Raw genomic sequence first — 18,155 nt, 5'->3', positions numbered from 1 at the left:
AATAGTTCCAGTATTATAAAGCAATTGTGATTCCTTAAGGTTTTGCATTACATAAACGTAAAATAGTATTATTAGTTCTTACAGTCATCATTTCACCATTCATACTTGAAGCAACTGATATTTCCACAAATCAGGCACTGTACAAATTCTGTCATAGTAAAACATTTATTTGTTAAAGTGATATAGATTATTCAAGATTCTACAGTCTTAAATCATGGATGGCAATGTAACATGGATTGATACAGAACTCGATGCCAGTGTAGGCTTTTCTCTTTCCTTCTTTAAAAAAAAGAAAATACTTGTAGGCCAGAAGAAAAAAAAAAATTTTGGCTTTAAAAGAGGATGAACCATGGTCTGATAGAGCCAGTTCCACCAGCATCAGAGACTTCTGCTTCGGCTCCTGTGAACAATTTCTTCTAGGACACCAGTTCAACAATTGGCCTTTGTGAATTGAAACATGTTTAAATTTTATCCAGTAAAAATATCAGTGGCAACTTTTTTCAGGAGAGAAAGAAGTAGTGCTCTTCAGATTAACTCCAGCCTCTAAAATAAAAAGAAAGAAAGAAAGAAAGAAAGAAAGAAAGAAAGAAAGAAAGAAAGAAAGAAGAAAGAAAAAGAAAAAGAAACAAAGAGAAAATACACAGGTAATAAGATCATTGTGCTGGCAATTTAGAAGTTACTGAGCTATAAGTACCTAGGCAGGAGTTTTTTGCCATAAAATACAAGATACACCCCTAAAAACTATCTAGACACGCACATCAGCTCTTAAAATGTTATTTGGTAATTTCAAATTGGTGAATATATAAAAGAGTCTCATTTTAAAAAGAAATCTAAATGTATTAAGCCTAAATAGTTATGCAAGTCAAAGGCAAATTGTGGGAAGTCATTTTCCCTTACTATGTTTTTCACATTTATATTCTCAATTAAGAAAAAATAATAATTGTATTCATTAGTGCATACCACTTAAATTTTAATAAATAATCATACTGGTTTTAAAACTATAAGCATATTAGATCACATTTGTTCATCACACATAAAACCTAAGTGATCTCTACTTTTTAAGTATAGTCTGTTGAGAGTTTTGTATCATATTGAAATTTTATAAAATTTAATTACACATGAAATGTGAGTGAAGACTATTATTCCTCTTCATAAATTAGTTCCTCACCCACAGAACAAATAAATATGTAAAATGACAATAATGCACAAGAAAGACAATCCATAGTTAATATAATTTTGAGTAAAACAATATAAAAAATATTTAAATATCAAACAGTAAAATTTTTTCCTCTAATGTGGGTTCTCAGTATCATAGATTTAAGACACGCCTATAAATTCTATCTTTGATGGAGATGAAAAAGAATTTTTGAGAAATATATAATTTCATAAATATGAAATAGATGTAATTTTCTCCTCGCCATTCAAAAACAACTACATGTTTACAAGTTGCGGGTTATAAAATGCATGGCACAAATGAATCATGAAATATAGAAGCATATTGTATATCAAAATGCTGATGTAGAACATATTTGGAGTAGAACACACTTGATGCGATAAAGGTAGGAAAATACTGTAGAGATGTTTTATTTAAGAAAATATTTCATCTGGGGATGCCTAGCTGGCAGAGTTGGTACACTGTATGACTCTTAATCTCGAGGTTGTGTGTTCAAGCCCCACATTAGGTGTAGAGATTACTTAAAAATAAAACATTTTTTAAAAAAAGGAAAAATATTTCATCTACAGAGTTGAAGTTATTTTTGGTATAAACATTAATTTTTGAAAATTATTTAACAAAAGATTTACACAACGTTTGAACACTGTTAGGTAATAGATGTAAAACCTATTTATAAAAAATAATTACCTTGGAAACTACTGAAATATAGATATCATTGTTTATCTGGAATGTTCTAAGAAAAACATTCCAAAATCACTTTAAATTACAATGGGATTATATCTAAATTCATATCTATTGGGTTCACAGTATAGCTTGCTTATTTTGGTGAAATTGGATTACGAGAATTTATTTCTGTTTGTATTTCCAATCATATGTCCCTTTTGAGAGTAAAAAGATGTAGTTTACCATACCAAAGTTCGCAGAAGTAGTAATATAAAAACCACACAATACACTTAGAAGAAAAATAGTGGGCAGTATAACTAGTTTGATTTTAGAAATAATAAACACTTCCAGAATAAAGAATCTATTTTAATATCAAGTCAATGATTGTATAAGCTTACATATTTTAAAGAGTTTTTGATTCACTTCCAAATTACATAAAACATTACTAACAAACTATGAAATTATGGCTTTTATAAAAGCTGTTCATTTCAAATATTAGACAATTAGCAGTTTTGGAAATTATGGTCTGAATTTGCTTACCCTGAAGTTACTACCATTATTGAAATGATGACATAATATGAAACTGAATAAAAACTTATATATGTAGGATATTAAAAATAACACTTTTTACTTATCAATAGGCAAACTCTTACAATGATTCCATAAAGATCTAAATATGAGCACCAAATTATAAGAGCATCACAAAGGGAAAAAAAGCAAAATAGACTATAATAATTATGTTAAAATTTTACAAGAACTAACAACAATGAATTTGAGATAGGCTCAGGATGTTTTTGGTAATAGTCGTTATTTAACAGTGAAATGATATCATGCAAAATATTATGGACAGATAGTCTTATTAACAGTACTACAAAGAAAAGAGGAAATTAAAGCTACCCCAATATTAGGAGAAGAAAAAATGTCCTGATTTGAATGTATTGTGGGAAAATGCTGTTACTACCCTTATTCAGAATGCAATTAAGAACTATGAATGATTTTTACCTTGTATAGTTAGGACATCTAACCAAGAAGGAAATTATTTCTAGAAGTCATTATTGACATTAGGGTTCTATTTTTTTCTTATATACTGTAACATTCAAATTAATGTCAAAAGTATGCTTTATTATAAAAATAGTTAAATGGTTTCTACATATGTGCATATGTGCCTGTTCTATCATTCTTATTTTTAAAAATTTCATTTGAAGGGAATATCATAGGAAAGAAAAGTTACAGAACCAAATATTTTATATTGGTCATTTTTACTGGGAAATAACATTGGAAAGATATCTGGATCATAAATATACATTTGCTTTGCTGTTTTGCTCTTATTTCATATTTTTTTCCTAACCCTGTATTAAAATGTCACTGTTTCTTTACAATCAGCATCACTAACTTTTATTCATTTATAGCTTAATACTTTCCATAAAAGAACTGAACTCTTATCATGGTTATTGCATCTGTAGCAGGAATTTTATGATAAAGTGTAAATCGGTTAAATACCTTAATTGATACTAAACAAAATAATCAGAAGTCAAATTAATTAGAATCAGGAAGCTATTAACTTAAAGGCTGGTGCAAGCAGTTGCAGAATTAGGGGAATTTCTTGTGCATACTTACACACACAGATACACACACACAATGGACATATTTTGTTGGTATGAATTTGCCAAATACTTTTAAAGAAAAGTTTACTTAAGGCATTTTCATTATAAGTGCAACTAGTCAATTGTTCCTATTTTAACTTCTAAACATGGCATATCAATTGTTTTACTCTATTTATCTGAAGTATAACAATCTTTTCAAACACAAGATTACTTTATATGTGAGTGCCAGTTTACATGTAATTATCACCAGTTTTATCAATGACTCCTCTTCCCTTTGCTGTCAATTCGTCTTAGTGTGATTAGAATCCTAAAAGTTTATTATAGAAGGATCATACGTCATATACTAGATATTTTCCAAGCGCACTCTATTTCTATACATATGCAGTAAAGTTCTTAAGGGGAAAATTTGGCATAGGGTGTACTCTTGCTAATGGAGATGAAATACATGTATTAACTCTTCATCCTTGGGGAAAAATTATCTTAGCAGATACGTCAGTATGAGGGACACCTAAACCACTGACTAGATGAAACTTTTCTGTCATCCATGTACCTTCCTATTAGAGTTTGATGTTCTATGAGGGACTGTGGTATAGTTAATTTAATATGGTTGCCATGGTTAACATTTTTGTTATATTAAAAACAAAAAATGTGTTCTAGGGTGTTTTCTGTTTGTTTCTTGCTTACTTTTACTGTATATATACATACGTAGCATTTTAATTTAAATTTTGCCTTTGGGTAGTAAACAGCATTTGTTACCATCCTGCAGGAAATATAAACTTAAAATAAAAATTTATATCCCTTCATCTCTCTTCCTCCCCACCCCCCACCACCCCAAAAAAGAGCTGGGAAGCTGTGAGCACCAGACATCTCTGCCAGCTCTACCTCACTCCACCCACCCAGGGTGAGCTATTGCTGAAAGCCAAGAAAGACCATGAGCAGACTAAGCTCACAGGTCAGTCTCCTTGAAGGAGCTTCACTGGATGCATTGACAGTTATAGAAATGATAGGCTGGCTATGGCAGAAATCATTTACCATGTAAGTACCAAGACTAGTTACACTGCAGTCTCACAGTGATTTCAATCTGATAACAGAAATGTAGCAAGGAGTTTTCTTTTCTTTTCTCTTTTTTTTTTATGAGTGAATAATGTATTGCCAGTAAATTCTGTTAAAATTATTCTTTGCCTGTGGATTTATTTTTCTTGGTAACGCTTATAGGAAAAAAAAAAATAGCCAAAGCGGAAAAAAAGTTTCTAGGACAGTTTGTTTCATAAAGGGAACTAAAGAAAGACTCAGAATATTTTTTTAAAGAGTGACATATTCCACATACACACATTCATTATATAAATCTAATACATGCCACACATATATACACATGAATTCAGTTCACGTAGAAATGACAAAGCACTGAAAGATTATATACTAGATAATGGTATGGTAGGTTTAACAGATATGTATTTACTTTTACATTTTTTCTAGATTTTGAATGTTTTTATAATTCATACTAACTACTTTAGGACAAAGAAAGTCATTATTGGAAATTTTACCTACTTATCTCATTGGCAAAACCTGTACTATCTAGAGAAATATGCAAACTCCCGAGGAAATTACTTTCATCCAAATTTGACTTCTAATAACATAGTGAAATAAATAAACACAATACTAGGTAATATGTCCTGTGAAATGTAAACATTTGGGAAATTAATTCATAATTGAAAAATGACTCTTCCAATCCTTATATAACATTCAGCACCCTTCTGGATTGTGCTTCTGATAGATTAACCATCTACTTTCTAATTCCTTTCTAAAGATATTCTCTTTCAAAACAGCTAGATGTCCAAAGTTACATGATAAATGAAGTTTTGGAAGCCAGAGGCGGGGGTAGAGGAGGAGAGGGGTGGTGAGGAAAGGAGGCAGAAACAGAGGGAGAGAGTTTCAGAATGAGAAAGCCAACTGCTGGGTGCTGATGATACAACGCACCTTAACGCAGGTCAGCTGAGGACACAACATAGAACTCAGAGTATGTGCCACACACTCTGCTATTGATCGTTTCCAGTGTCATCTGTTTATTTTTTGCAACCTGGGAATGGGATCCTGAACTCACTAAAGGGATGATGCAGGAAAAAGTGTTTGATTTGGGAGTCGAATTCATTAGGGGAAACCCTGAATAATTGCCCAAGTTATTCTTTTTTAAATGCAAAATGTTAAAAAAACAAAAACAAAAACAAGGCCCTATTTTTACTACTAGAAAATAAATCAGTGGCCTTTTTTAGAACTTTTAAAAGCAGAATATTTTTTCTGTTCCAAAACTTAAGCAAATGGCTGATGCTTCCAGCTGTGTGAACAGATTGTTAAAGTGCTATTCCACTCTGGAAGCACACATTCTGATCCAATTAAAATGCAGGAATCAAATACTCATTTGAAGCTTCCAAAAAGGAAAAAAAACAAAAAACAAAAAACAAAAAACAAAAAACCAAACACACAAACAAATGGGGAAAAAAAACAGAAGAGTAATCAGTTGCTGACAAAAGAAATACCATGAATATTTCATATGTTGCCTTTTGCTCCATTTTATAGTGGCTTCATTCATTTTAGATAACCCTGAAACAGTTGTGTTCATCCACTGTCAGTAAGGTATAATGTATCATTTCAGCTCCAATTAGGATATGGGGGTCAAAGATAGGAGTTAATACATTCTTAATAAGTTACTATCTTCACACTGGGAAATATTTGTAAAAATGCACATTATATCATGGATAACTAACTACAAGAGTGACTCCAAAGTCACATTAGTATTCCCTTTATTCTTACAGTATGAATCAGAAATGTTCAGTTAACCAGAAATACGTCGAAGTTTAATAACTGGAAATCTATTTAACCAAACTGAATTTTACTTTGTATCATTGAGCATTGAGTAAATTCTAATGGAAAATTTCAAGGAGTTACATAAACTTGCAAAAAACATTTAAAATTTTATTTATAACAGAATATACCCACTTAAGTGCTGAATTATGAGACAGGTAACAAAAATCTCACCTGTGTTTCCTGGACAATCTGGTCAACATTAGTCAGCAAAGCATCTGGGAATAAAATTTTCAGTGTCATAAACAAATACACAAATTCAAGTTTTAAGAAACAGACCCTAAAACTCTTCTTACTGAAATCTTGGTAAGATTTCTCTTAATAAAGATTTATCTAATTTTTTTTAACTTACCAGTTCTTGGACTAATTGCAATTGACTTTATAATTGTCTATGACTACTTCCTGATATATACGTAGAAATTTAAAAATATTGTCCTAGTTGCTAAAGTGAGAAATTATGTAATGCAACTTTCCAGAAAGAGTTCAGGAAGGAATCAGGCTTCTACTCAATTTTCCCTACTCAAAGTTAACATTTCAGCTAGAGTTGCATATGATTAATAATAAAAGATACACCAAGGAAGAGAATCCAAAATAGGAAACATAGCTTCACCATGTTCAACATGCAGACTATTAAATAATCATTTATGATAATCATTATTCAATAGCTCCCAAAATACTATCATGTTTTATGAAGTACCCATTTATCTTCATGTAAAACCCTAATGGTCTATATGTGAACATTCTGTCTTTACATGTCCACATGTATGTTCCAATTGGCTGTAAGTGTTTAATACCATTACATAGCCCTGCATAACACACATTCTATTTCTTTCCAAATGTTCTCTTTTTAGACAAATACTCCTAGTCATTAAGAAGTGACACAATGATAAGAAAAAAATCAGGAAAAAGTTATTTTCAGGGTTCTTAGGTGAGTGTGAAGAGAACAGTACAAAATATTTTTTATAGAACCTCAAACACAAATATTCATAGAAATTTATAATGGCCTCTGGAGATTAGGTTTTACATTAAAACAATAATAAGACATGTTCACATTATACAGGAAAAAAATGTTTAGTAAATTACATTATGGTAGAGCCAACACAATCTATTTCATAAGCCCTCATGTTAGTTGAATAATTTATTGGACATACTCTGGAGCTGAATCACAGTATCTACCTAGTTCATGTTTCAGGCAAGATCAAACGTACATCCACTTTCCAAACACAAAATGAAAGGGACTTCATGATCTTCTCTGAATATATTTGAAAAAAATTTTGCTAATTTTTAAAATTCATCAACAGTAACCTTCTTGAAAAGAGTGGAGGAAATTAGACAAGTTGTAGAGATCATTAGGAAGTTCAGAAAAATAAATTTCTACTAGAGAGCTTATATTCCATTGTAATCTTATAAATAAGAAGTATAGTTTGTGCAGTTGTTCTGGGATAAGTACTCTGGTAGCCAGCCCATTTAAATATAATTTTGCTACATTAATTACAATCCATGTTGCAGGACGCAAAATTCTGATTTTAATGGATTAATTTGATAAGCATACATATTAGTATATCTATATATTAGATACATAAGTATATACTGTGTATGTGTTTTATCAAGGTGAAATTTAGATCCTAAATTTGACTTTGAAATAGCTGACAAAATCAGAAGACAATAGTATACTACTTGCTACATGGACTATTTGTAATATTTGATAAAATTGCAAATACATTAACACCATAATTTAATAAGCTAATTTCATACTTAAACAGACTCCCAGTTATATATGTCTCACTTCAGACAATACCACATTTTTAGGATGACTCCATCACAGTAATACTTATACCATTCTTCCTCTATTAAGTGATCTTCTGTACTGCGACAAGGATTGTTTTTGTTGCAAAAAGCAAGCAAACAAACAACCCCAAACTTGACAAAACTCAATGTATTCGTAGTTCCAGCACGCACTTTTCTAGTATGGGATGAAAAGGACTGAGTAATCTGAAAAGACAGAGCTCTGAAACTATCACAAAATTCCTGTCATACATTTTGGGTATTTTCCTTTTCTGTATGAAATTTTAAAAACAAGCTATTTCTTATCCATAAATTTAACTCAACGGACACTTAACTCACAAACATTATAAGGTAAATAATAGTAATGATAATAATAATGATTATATAATGATGATGGTTATCATCATCAACAAAGGAGGATAAGAAAAAAATCCTTTTCCCATCCAGCCTATCTCTGTGCTGAAGTCCTTTCCCCAAAATGCCACAAACACTCACAGGCAGAAGCATCCACATTCACTGTTAAAGAAGAAAGACTGAACGCTTCCTGAAACACAAGGGAAGACTGAGCAAGGGAAAGCATAAGTAGCCTTCATTCTGTTTAATATGGTAAATACTGCTTTCTTAGCATCATAAAATAGAAGTAGGATTTTGTCACACCAAGAAGAAAATGGGTTCAGATCTTCAATCCTTGAAAAAATGTCCCATTTACCTTCTCAATTCTATGCACAGTAAGATACTTTATGTTTTCGACATTTTTTAGACTATTGGCATTTAAATGATTATTATTAAGCTTAGTATTGTGAATAACATGGGGGAAATAGTAAAATTCAGAAACTAAGAGGCAATTGTTGTGGATTTTGTGATAATTGCTCTAGGTTTTTACTTTTAAAAATGAAATATTTAGTTTCCCCTTAGTAATAATACAAGCAAATAAAACAGTTAATATTTAGTTTGGAAGTAAGTACCTCCTGAGTGCTTTAAATTGAAGCAGGAAACACTTCTCAAGAAAAGCTAAAAAGAGATTCCTATAGATAAGTGGAATACATTTAATTTTTTTTTAATTTCTCAATTCTTATGGAGAAAGCATGTATCATTCAGGTAATAGATTTATGATGTTTATAAATAGCTTATAATAATTCTCAACATATATTCTGAAACATTTTTAGTAAAATATATCTACAGAGCTCCTAAAATCAACTGTCTGAAAGCATAAAATACTTGCTATAACCTCAACCTAAGTAACTGCATTTAATAGTTTAAAAAATAATTCAGGAATAAATTAGCCACCGTGAAGGTATTACTGTATCTAATTTAAATTATTTATTTAATGCACCTCTGTTCTAATCTTTTTGTAGTGTAAAAATAAATGATATTCATCAAACCAAACTTTGTTTCCGCTTAGGATTTTGAGGAAGCTTTGGATGCCTCATTATCCTTTTGTGATGTTCAGAAATTACATATATTAAATCAAAAGACCTACTTTAATAATAGTTGGGGGCATTTTTGAATTGGGGGACAATTATCCAAAAGAAACAAAAACAACACAGGAAGACATATAATTAAAGAGAAATGTTTAGAGCAAATATCTGCAAATACATTTTTTGTTAGTTTTCATATTGAACAACCTGAAATCACAGTGTAGAATGGCTAAAAATAAAAAAAAAGTAATTGAGAACAAAGAAGTAAAATCAATGTATACAACCTATACATAATCAACAACAGCAAATCATATGCTTTGGATTGCATATGTATAGCTGGTTAAATGGGAAATGCAAGAAATAACAGAAAGAAAAATAGTAAGAGATAGAATTTCTTGCTTATAGTAATAAAATAGCCAGATCACAAATCTCCATTGTGCATATAATCAAAATTCTTATTACTGCACCTTCGTCTCTGGCCCCATTCATTCATTTATTTATCTATCCATTCATTCACTCGAGTAACTACTGTGTTTCAGACATTATGCCAGGTACCTTCAATAACCTCCAACCATCCCAACGATTTATTTTTCAGTCACTTCACACTGAAATTGCCCTGGTGGAAAAGTTTTTCATATAGTTGTAAACAAAAACATTTGACCCTCTCGATAGGCCAATCTTTCATTGTTCTCTCAAAATATAAACTTTTTGAAAAGGCAGAAACATAAGGCCTTCTCAACGCTTCTAAAAACAAGTGTTCAAGCATTTGGTTAATACACCCCGAAAATAGTCTTGTAAAGCTAATAAAAATTAAATGGTTTCAATGGCTTTAGTCAAACAGAATAAATTTCACATGATTAGATGTTATAGAGTTCTAAATGTTTATAAGAAATAAGAGATATTTAATTAAAGTTTCATTTGAAACATAAGCAGGGAACTGATTTTAAAAAATACAGGCAAATGAAAAATATAAAATAAGTTAATCAGTAGCTTAGAGTAGATATGTTACACTGTGGCCTTTATGCATGATTTCAGAGTCCCCTTGACCGTAACCTTCATAATACCAGAGATTTCTTTTTGGGGATTAATTTTTTTAAGTCTGAAAGCCTTTATATATTCTGGACTTTTTAATACCATGTAGGTAAAAACTAAGAAAGGGAAAAGTGATATGCTTTTGTCATTCAGCACCTTTTGAAGAATTATTTGAAGTTAATTAGAAATGTTAAATTGGGATCAGAGCATGATTACAGAAATTGTGTGGGAGATACACTTTGCTCTGAGTAATGCTTTTGATTTTACAAAATACGACTACACATGTAATCTCATTTATTCCTCAAAGAACTATACAACTGACCCATGAAAGCTGATTAGACTTTAGAAATGTGAAAGGCAAACATTAGAAAGGGAACTGGGGCAAAGAAGGCATTTATGAAACATCTAAGCTGGTACTAGCACATTAGATAATTTCTTTCAAGACTTGCATGGAGAATAATCTCGAACTGCTTTAATTTTACCTGCTTTTGAATGTAATCATGATAAATCATCTATAAGGTGTGCCTCTGTCAAGTTAAAATTAACTGACATTTTTATATATGCCTCTAGTAGAAGGAAATTAAACTAATGACTACCATTCCTTATCTGTGTTTTAATGTTTAAAATGATTTGTAAGAGATAATAAACTTTGTGTTTAACTTACTCTCATGGAGTATGTTATATAAATAAAATGCATATCTTATTATATTATGGCTAATTTTTTTTTGTTGTGCAAGGTTCTCACATGAGCCTCATTCTCAACCTCCCACTTCAAACATCAAGAAACCTCTTAATATTAACCTCCATTTACCAATCTTTAAAAACTACCATCAAGTTGCCATATAATGTAAGACTTTCAATGAGTAAATAGGAACATTTATCTATAGACCTTGATTTCAGTGAATGTCCAGGAATGCCATTTATCAAAAAGCAACATTATTGTCTGACTAAATTAAAAATTTTTAAATGTTTATTTCTGACAGTGACCGAGCAAAGTGGGGAGGGGCAGAGAAAGAAGGAGAGAGAGAATTCCAAGCAGGCTCTGCACTGTCAGCACAGACCCCAACATGGGGTTCAATCCCACAAACATTGAGACCATGACCCAGGCCAAAACCAAGAGTTGGACACTTAATTGACTGAGTCACCTGGGTGCCCTTAAATTTAAACATTTTTAATGATAAATTAAGCTGCATGATTTAATGATGCACTAAGCTGCATGATATCTAATTAAATTTCATCACAGGTTTAGGTTAAAATGAATACATTTACTCTAAGAGAGAAACATTCAAATTGAGAATTATAGGCAGAAGGGAAAAATGAAATCACCATTTGGTTAATGAGCAATGCCTTTATATTGCTTATAAATGTAATAAGAATTCCATTAAAAGGATTTTTTATCTTACTTAGTGATAAACATAAACCTTCCTTTGATAAGGCAGTCTTTTTTTTTTTTGTCTCTCTTTTTAACTTACATTAAGAAAAACATAAAATTCACTCATTCTGCAAATGTGTACCGAATGAACAAAAACACCTTCACATGCCCAGGTAGCAGCATATAAAATTGTGGCATGTGACATAAAACTGAACTAGATTTTTTTGATAAATGCAAAATCAATTGCATTTTCTTTTGCTTCCCACTATGGCTATGGCATAAAGCTATGGCATGGGTGAGAAATACCATAAGACCATTAAGGCACCTGAACCAAGAATGTTGTTTAGAAGCATATTTATGTTAACACTGTCTGGATATACTTATTGAGTATTTTAAGTACCGTAACAACACAGAGTTGTTCTTTATAATATCTGCCTGAAAAGAAACACCATTGTCCTTGAAAAAAATATACAATCTACTCATTGAAAAATATTTATCAGCCATGAGTGAGCCTTTGTAAGAGTGGAGAAAATATCATTATTTATATAGGCAAGACATTTTTTGTCTGATGATAACCTTTATTTAGTGTTCTGCTATTGTAGAACCTAGAAGCCAGCCCTAGAATAGAAGGCACTGCTGCTCTGTCACGTTTTATCCCTAACTACTTCATATATGTTACCTTCATGTATTAAGCTATACCTGGAAGGTTTATACATCTTGGCTCTAGTAGCCATGTATCAGAAAAACAAAACTGGAATTTCAAATTCCAATTTCCTATGTGAGTTTTCAAATCACTTTTTCATTAAAAAGAAATACTAGGTTACACAGTGCTTTCCGATATCCACTCAGAATTTGAAAGAGTTGTTTTTCCACTATGCCCATCAGAACTGTGGGACTGAATTAACATGGCATTCATAGGCATGCTTCTTTGAGAACACAGTCCACGTGTGTTCAGTGAGTTAATATAACAATAGTATTCCTTTACTCCTCCATTCAGGGAGTACCTGTGCCTTGCTCTGGATCTCTCAGCAGGCAAAGTGAGAAACTTACTTGGCTTTGAATGTGCTCTTTTAGATGTGGGCCCCTCTGTGACAGAATCAGGAGGTCGACTAGCTAACTGCAATGCAGTTGAGTTGTTCCTGTTAGTGTTTTGGGACTCAACATTTGTGACGGCTTCATTCTGTGGTTCGGTACTTGGCTTTGTGCCAGTCTTTCTTTTCTGCTTCTGGGACACAGAAGTGCTTGAAGTCCAGGTAGGAGGCAAAGCAGAGGTAGTGGTAGAGGAGTCCTGACTTGAACAAGTTTCCGAAGATTGTATCACATTGTCATTGGCAACTTTACAACACTGGGCATTCTCTTCATGTCCCACAGCTTGTTTGGACATGGACTGGGGCAGCGTTACACTACAGCCTTGGATTTGAGCCCCATTAGTTTGAGAGTAGACATTGCTGACCTTGGTGACCTTGTGTTGCCCGTTATTGTTGCAAACCTTATACCGGATCATTAGGATGATGATGAAAACCAGCACAGATGCTACAATTATTCCACCAATAATAATAATCATGGTGCCTCCCAAAAACTGGGACTGCATGAAGTGGCATCGCACATAATCTTGTTCCGTAGTAAACTGGATGCAACCCACGACTCTCGTGGCAGTGAGCGAAGTGATGCCATCATCATATATTGCCAAGACACACAGGTCATACATAGTTCCAGCAGCCAGGTTATTGACAAGAAAAGTTTTGCTCGTGGGAGGTATCATTCTGAGGGACAATGGAATTTGCGTTAATATAAGAAACAAAACATATAAACACACAGGCGTTATGACTTCAGTTCTGTTTCATTTCAGGATTCATTAAGATAAGCATACTTATAACAGATATGAAATATGGGGAAATGATCTAATCTTACATTTACCTAGTTAAAATGGTTAAGATTCATTGTTGGATTCTGCATTATATTAATGGTGCCTGTGCCATGCCTTGACAAGCTTACTAATTACATTGCTTGGCAAAGCAGAACTCCTAATAAAAGCCACTGCTAAAAAATCATTTATGACAAATTGCTTTTGAAAGGTGTGACTGTGACATTATCTGACTACTAAACAAATCCATTTAGCACTTACAACACCTCTGTGACTAAAAGCCAATTTGAAGGAAGGGAAAACACTGACAATCACATTAGAAACCAGAATGGAAATGCATTTCAGAGTATTTATTTTCCAAATCAGTTATAAGCTGCTATGGAATGGTATCCAGTAAATCTATCTTTAATAACTAAGATAATTACTAAGATTAAAATACTTCATTTACACATTTCAGCCCTCTTCTTTTGTCTTCAACACTTGGTTCCCAGTATGTTTTTATCTATAAATGAGGTTGATGAAAATGCATGAGTAATATTATCCTAAAAACATGAACAGGGCAATGCTGTTGACCAGAGTATAAATCCTTTGTTCTGCCCATTGTGGGCTGATGAAATTACCTTCAGAACACAGTTTCTAAAGTTTGATAAACATTACAGACATCTCTAAATTCATTATATCACAAACTCTTCTGTGGATGCTTTTTTTTCCCACATTTTTTTAGTAGCAACCAGATATGACCTAAACTGAGATTTCATTTAGAAAAAAAAAATGCTTGAAACTATATATTTTCTCTGAAAAAATTTTTTAGAAAATTTTAAAACTTGGCAATAGTAATCTGTTATACAACCTAGACAATGTGTTCTAATGAACCAGGCAACTTTTAGGCCAGAGTATTTATTTCTGATTAAAATCACTATTATTTAGTAAGTGCATGATAAATACCAGGCATTACTAAGTACATTATTTACACCATAATTTTATTATTTTTATTCTTTTTTTTCTGGAACACCATAATTTTATTCTTACAATGATTATATGAGGTAGGCATCATTACTATTTTATTCATGACAAGCTTTGCAGTCATGAAATTCAAGCAACTTTCTGAAGGTCACATAGAATTTACTTGTCATGGTAGGATTAAAATATTAGAATTTGGAAACTAGAAACTGACATATTGCATATATCTATATATATGCAATAGATAGATACATAGATATATAGAGATAGATAGATAGATAGATAGATAGATAGATAGATAGATGATAGATAGAGGCAAGTTAATATATATATTAGCTACAGGAAGGTGAGGGACAGAGATGTACACTCTTCTTTGACAAAGGGATACATAATGGATAGCCTAGGTAAAGAGCTGAGTATAAGAAGGACAAACTACTTTATGCATGCATCATAGTCTACATGACCATACATTTAGTGATGAGAAGGATTTTAGAAACCATTTACTTTAATCTCTTGCTTTTAAAGATGGGGAAATTAAAACTCAGCCATGTAGAACTTTGCCTAGAATTGATCATATGGCTAGCTGGGCCAGTGTTGTTTTTTTCTACCAGTCCATGTTCATTTAAAAAAAAAAAAGTTCTCTCATTTCCATACATGAATGAAAATCAAATTATCTTCAAGAGTTCATCTGAGTATGTAAGAATTGAGCTGATCTCATTTCAGAAAAGCTTGAAGATATATATATATATGTAGAAGATACATATATATGTATATTTCAAAACCATGATTTTGCATCGTGTCCTAGGAGTAATAAAAGTCTATCATGAGTGAAATTTATGAAGAGGTAAAAATGTATATTTCCAACTGAAAACTGGACAAGATGTGACTATAAATCAATGAGGCTGAACTTTAGAAAAACATACCAGAAAGCCTATAGTCAGATGCAAATTCTCTATCAAAGTTATTATGAGGAGATTACATATTTAACTCTAGTGACACTTTCACTGCTCAAAATATTGATAAACTCTCTTTGGAACTGTCTTAAGAACCAGTGTACATGAAACAATACACATGCACATTATTCAATCACCCAAAAAAATCAGTCTCATTATTTTATAGTTACATCCTATTTTTGACCAAAAATGGCAATACCCATCTTGATCACCCACCTTATTCATAAGACTTGGCTCCAAATGGCTTTTGCTTGTTTCCAAAATTCAAATTCACCCTCAAAAGACGAAGATTTGCCACCACTGAGGATATTCAAAATAGTATGACGAAGGTTCTAAAGATAATTCCAAAAGTGCTTTGAGCAATGCCAGCATCATTGGGGTAATGGTATAGCCTCCCAACGTGACTTCCTTGAAGGAAAGAACACTCATGTGGATGTGTAAGTTCTGGTATGTTTTTGAATTTGTAAAATAAATCAGTCTTGTTCTCTCTCTGATAGTCACATCTCTTAGATGAGGGGAAAGAAAGTAAGTAAGCATCATATTAAATATAAATTTGAACTCTACAAATAACACCATTCAAAATATTGCCCCACAGGTGATCACCTTTCACAAACCTTATATTACACACTTTAAACAACGGAGTGCTGTAATCACAACACAGGGTAGCACTGCCAATTAAAAAAACAAATCAGTAGCACATTAACAAGCCCTACATTGAGTGCATGGTAAGTACAAAAATCTGGTTAATTTTTCTTACCTGTAAACAAGGGTGTCATCATAAGTACCATTATACTGGATTTGGAACATACGTATTCCAGGAATATTTCTTTGAAAATTAAATTTAAGTAGTGCCGTGGATGATGTCGCTTCTGCTACTACAATTTTATCTTGACTCATTTTAGGATCACCATTACTACTGCTTGCATTAGAACCTGACTTCGTAGAAGTTGAGATATCTGAAGAACCAGGATCGGGCTCGTGGATATGGTTTGTACTGTTGAGTAAGTGAGGGAGCTTAATTATATGAAGATCCACTGTTTGTGTTGCTTCCCCAGCAGGATTGGAAGCAATGCAGGTAAAAGCACCTGTATCCTTCACAGTCGTGATAAGAATATCAAGTGTTCCGTTATCATACACCAGAGATCTTGTTGCATTTGAAATAAGCTTCCCTTCAGGAGAAATCCAGTGAATTGCAGGTTCAGGGTCCCCCCTGGCTTTGCACCTCAGGGTTGCCCTTTGACCTTCCAGCACTCTCATCTCATGCGTATGACGAGTAATGAGAGGAGGTTCACATAAAAACTCTTCCTCAGGAATTGACCAAAAATAGCGGCCAGTTAAAAGTGCTGGAGAAGCACAAGTCTCTAGGTCATCTTCTCTGGACAGACGTCTCAACCACAACAATTCACAATTGCAATGCAAAGGGTTTCCACCGAAACTTAATGCAAAAGTTGATGGGCTGATTATTCCTGAGGTTGCTAGTACCTGAGCTCGCTGAAAGAGAGGATCAGGTGGTAGCTTCTGCAATTTATTTGATGTTACATCAAGCCGAGTCATCTTGTGCAAGTGGGAGAAAGTCCCTTTGGGAATATTATCAATCATATTATGATCCAAACTAAGGGTGTGCAAGCTAACCATCTTTTCAACTGCATCCCAAGGAATCGTTTCTAAATTATTGTAGGACAGGTCCAGCTCCTCAAGGGCAAAGACATCATCAAATGCTGTAGAAGAGATTAAAGTCAGCTGATTGTTGTTCAGTATCAAATGATGGAGATTGGAAAGCCCACTGAACATATCGTTTGTAATTTTAGTCAATCTGTTGCTATTCAAATGCAATGCCCTCAAATTTCGCAAGTCAGCAAAAGCATGAGGTGTGATAAAACTTATTGTATTCCTGGATAGAGTCAGGTCCACCAAGCTAGTCATATTGGCAAAATCTTTCCTTTTAATATTTGTAACAAAATTGTCTGCCAACCGCAGCTCCACAGTTCTTCTGTCGATGTTTGGTGGAACAAATAAAAGCCCTTTCTTGGCACAAAGGGTTGCGAGATTAGGAGACAAAATCTGACAGACACAACGCTTTGGACAGATCTGAGCTCTCACTGCTATGCCAATGAAAAACAGATAAAAAAGAAATTTTTCCATTGTAGATCAGATTTAAGAGCCTGTAAGAAAAGACACAAAATGTAGTGTTAGCATCCAATCATTTCACTAATGTCCACATTCCCACTGGAATAATCCTTTGATGCAAATTGCAGTACAGAAGCAATTTACTCATTTGTTTACTTAACAAACAAGTATAAAATATCTACTCTGTATTGCAGGCTACAATTGACACCAGGATAAAAAATATACCATTCATGGCCTTGTGGGATTTAAAATCAAAAGGGAAAACAAAGAAACCAACAGATTATTACAATTCTGTAAATTATGTGCTATTTTTGAAATATGTCCAGGGTGCTCCATGGACGCAT

At 32.8% G+C, this 18,155-nt stretch overlaps 1 protein-coding gene across 1 annotated transcript; it reads right to left on the bottom strand.

Annotated features, from left to right (window-relative positions):
* Positions 1-502: 502 nt before the first annotated feature.
* LOC115517224 (leucine-rich repeat and fibronectin type-III domain-containing protein 5) lies at positions 503-17,840 on the bottom strand. The gene is made up of 4 exons (XM_030320334.1): positions 16,442-17,840; positions 12,958-13,670; positions 6,475-6,518; positions 503-543 (listed from the first exon to the last, which is right to left on the bottom strand). Exons 1-4 carry the CDS (start codon positions 17,824-17,826, stop codon positions 526-528), a joined length of 2,160 nt encoding a protein of 719 aa, XP_030176194.1. The 5' UTR covers positions 17,827-17,840; the 3' UTR covers positions 503-525.
* Between the last annotated feature and the right edge of the window lie 315 nt (positions 17,841-18,155).

This window comes from Lynx canadensis, chromosome B3 (genome assembly GCF_007474595.2).
Source record: "Lynx canadensis isolate LIC74 chromosome B3, mLynCan4.pri.v2, whole genome shotgun sequence".
NCBI lineage: Eukaryota > Metazoa > Chordata > Mammalia > Carnivora > Felidae > Lynx > Lynx canadensis.
Note: the sequence above shows the minus strand (reverse complement) of the source record. Positions and strands in the feature narration are given on the sequence as shown.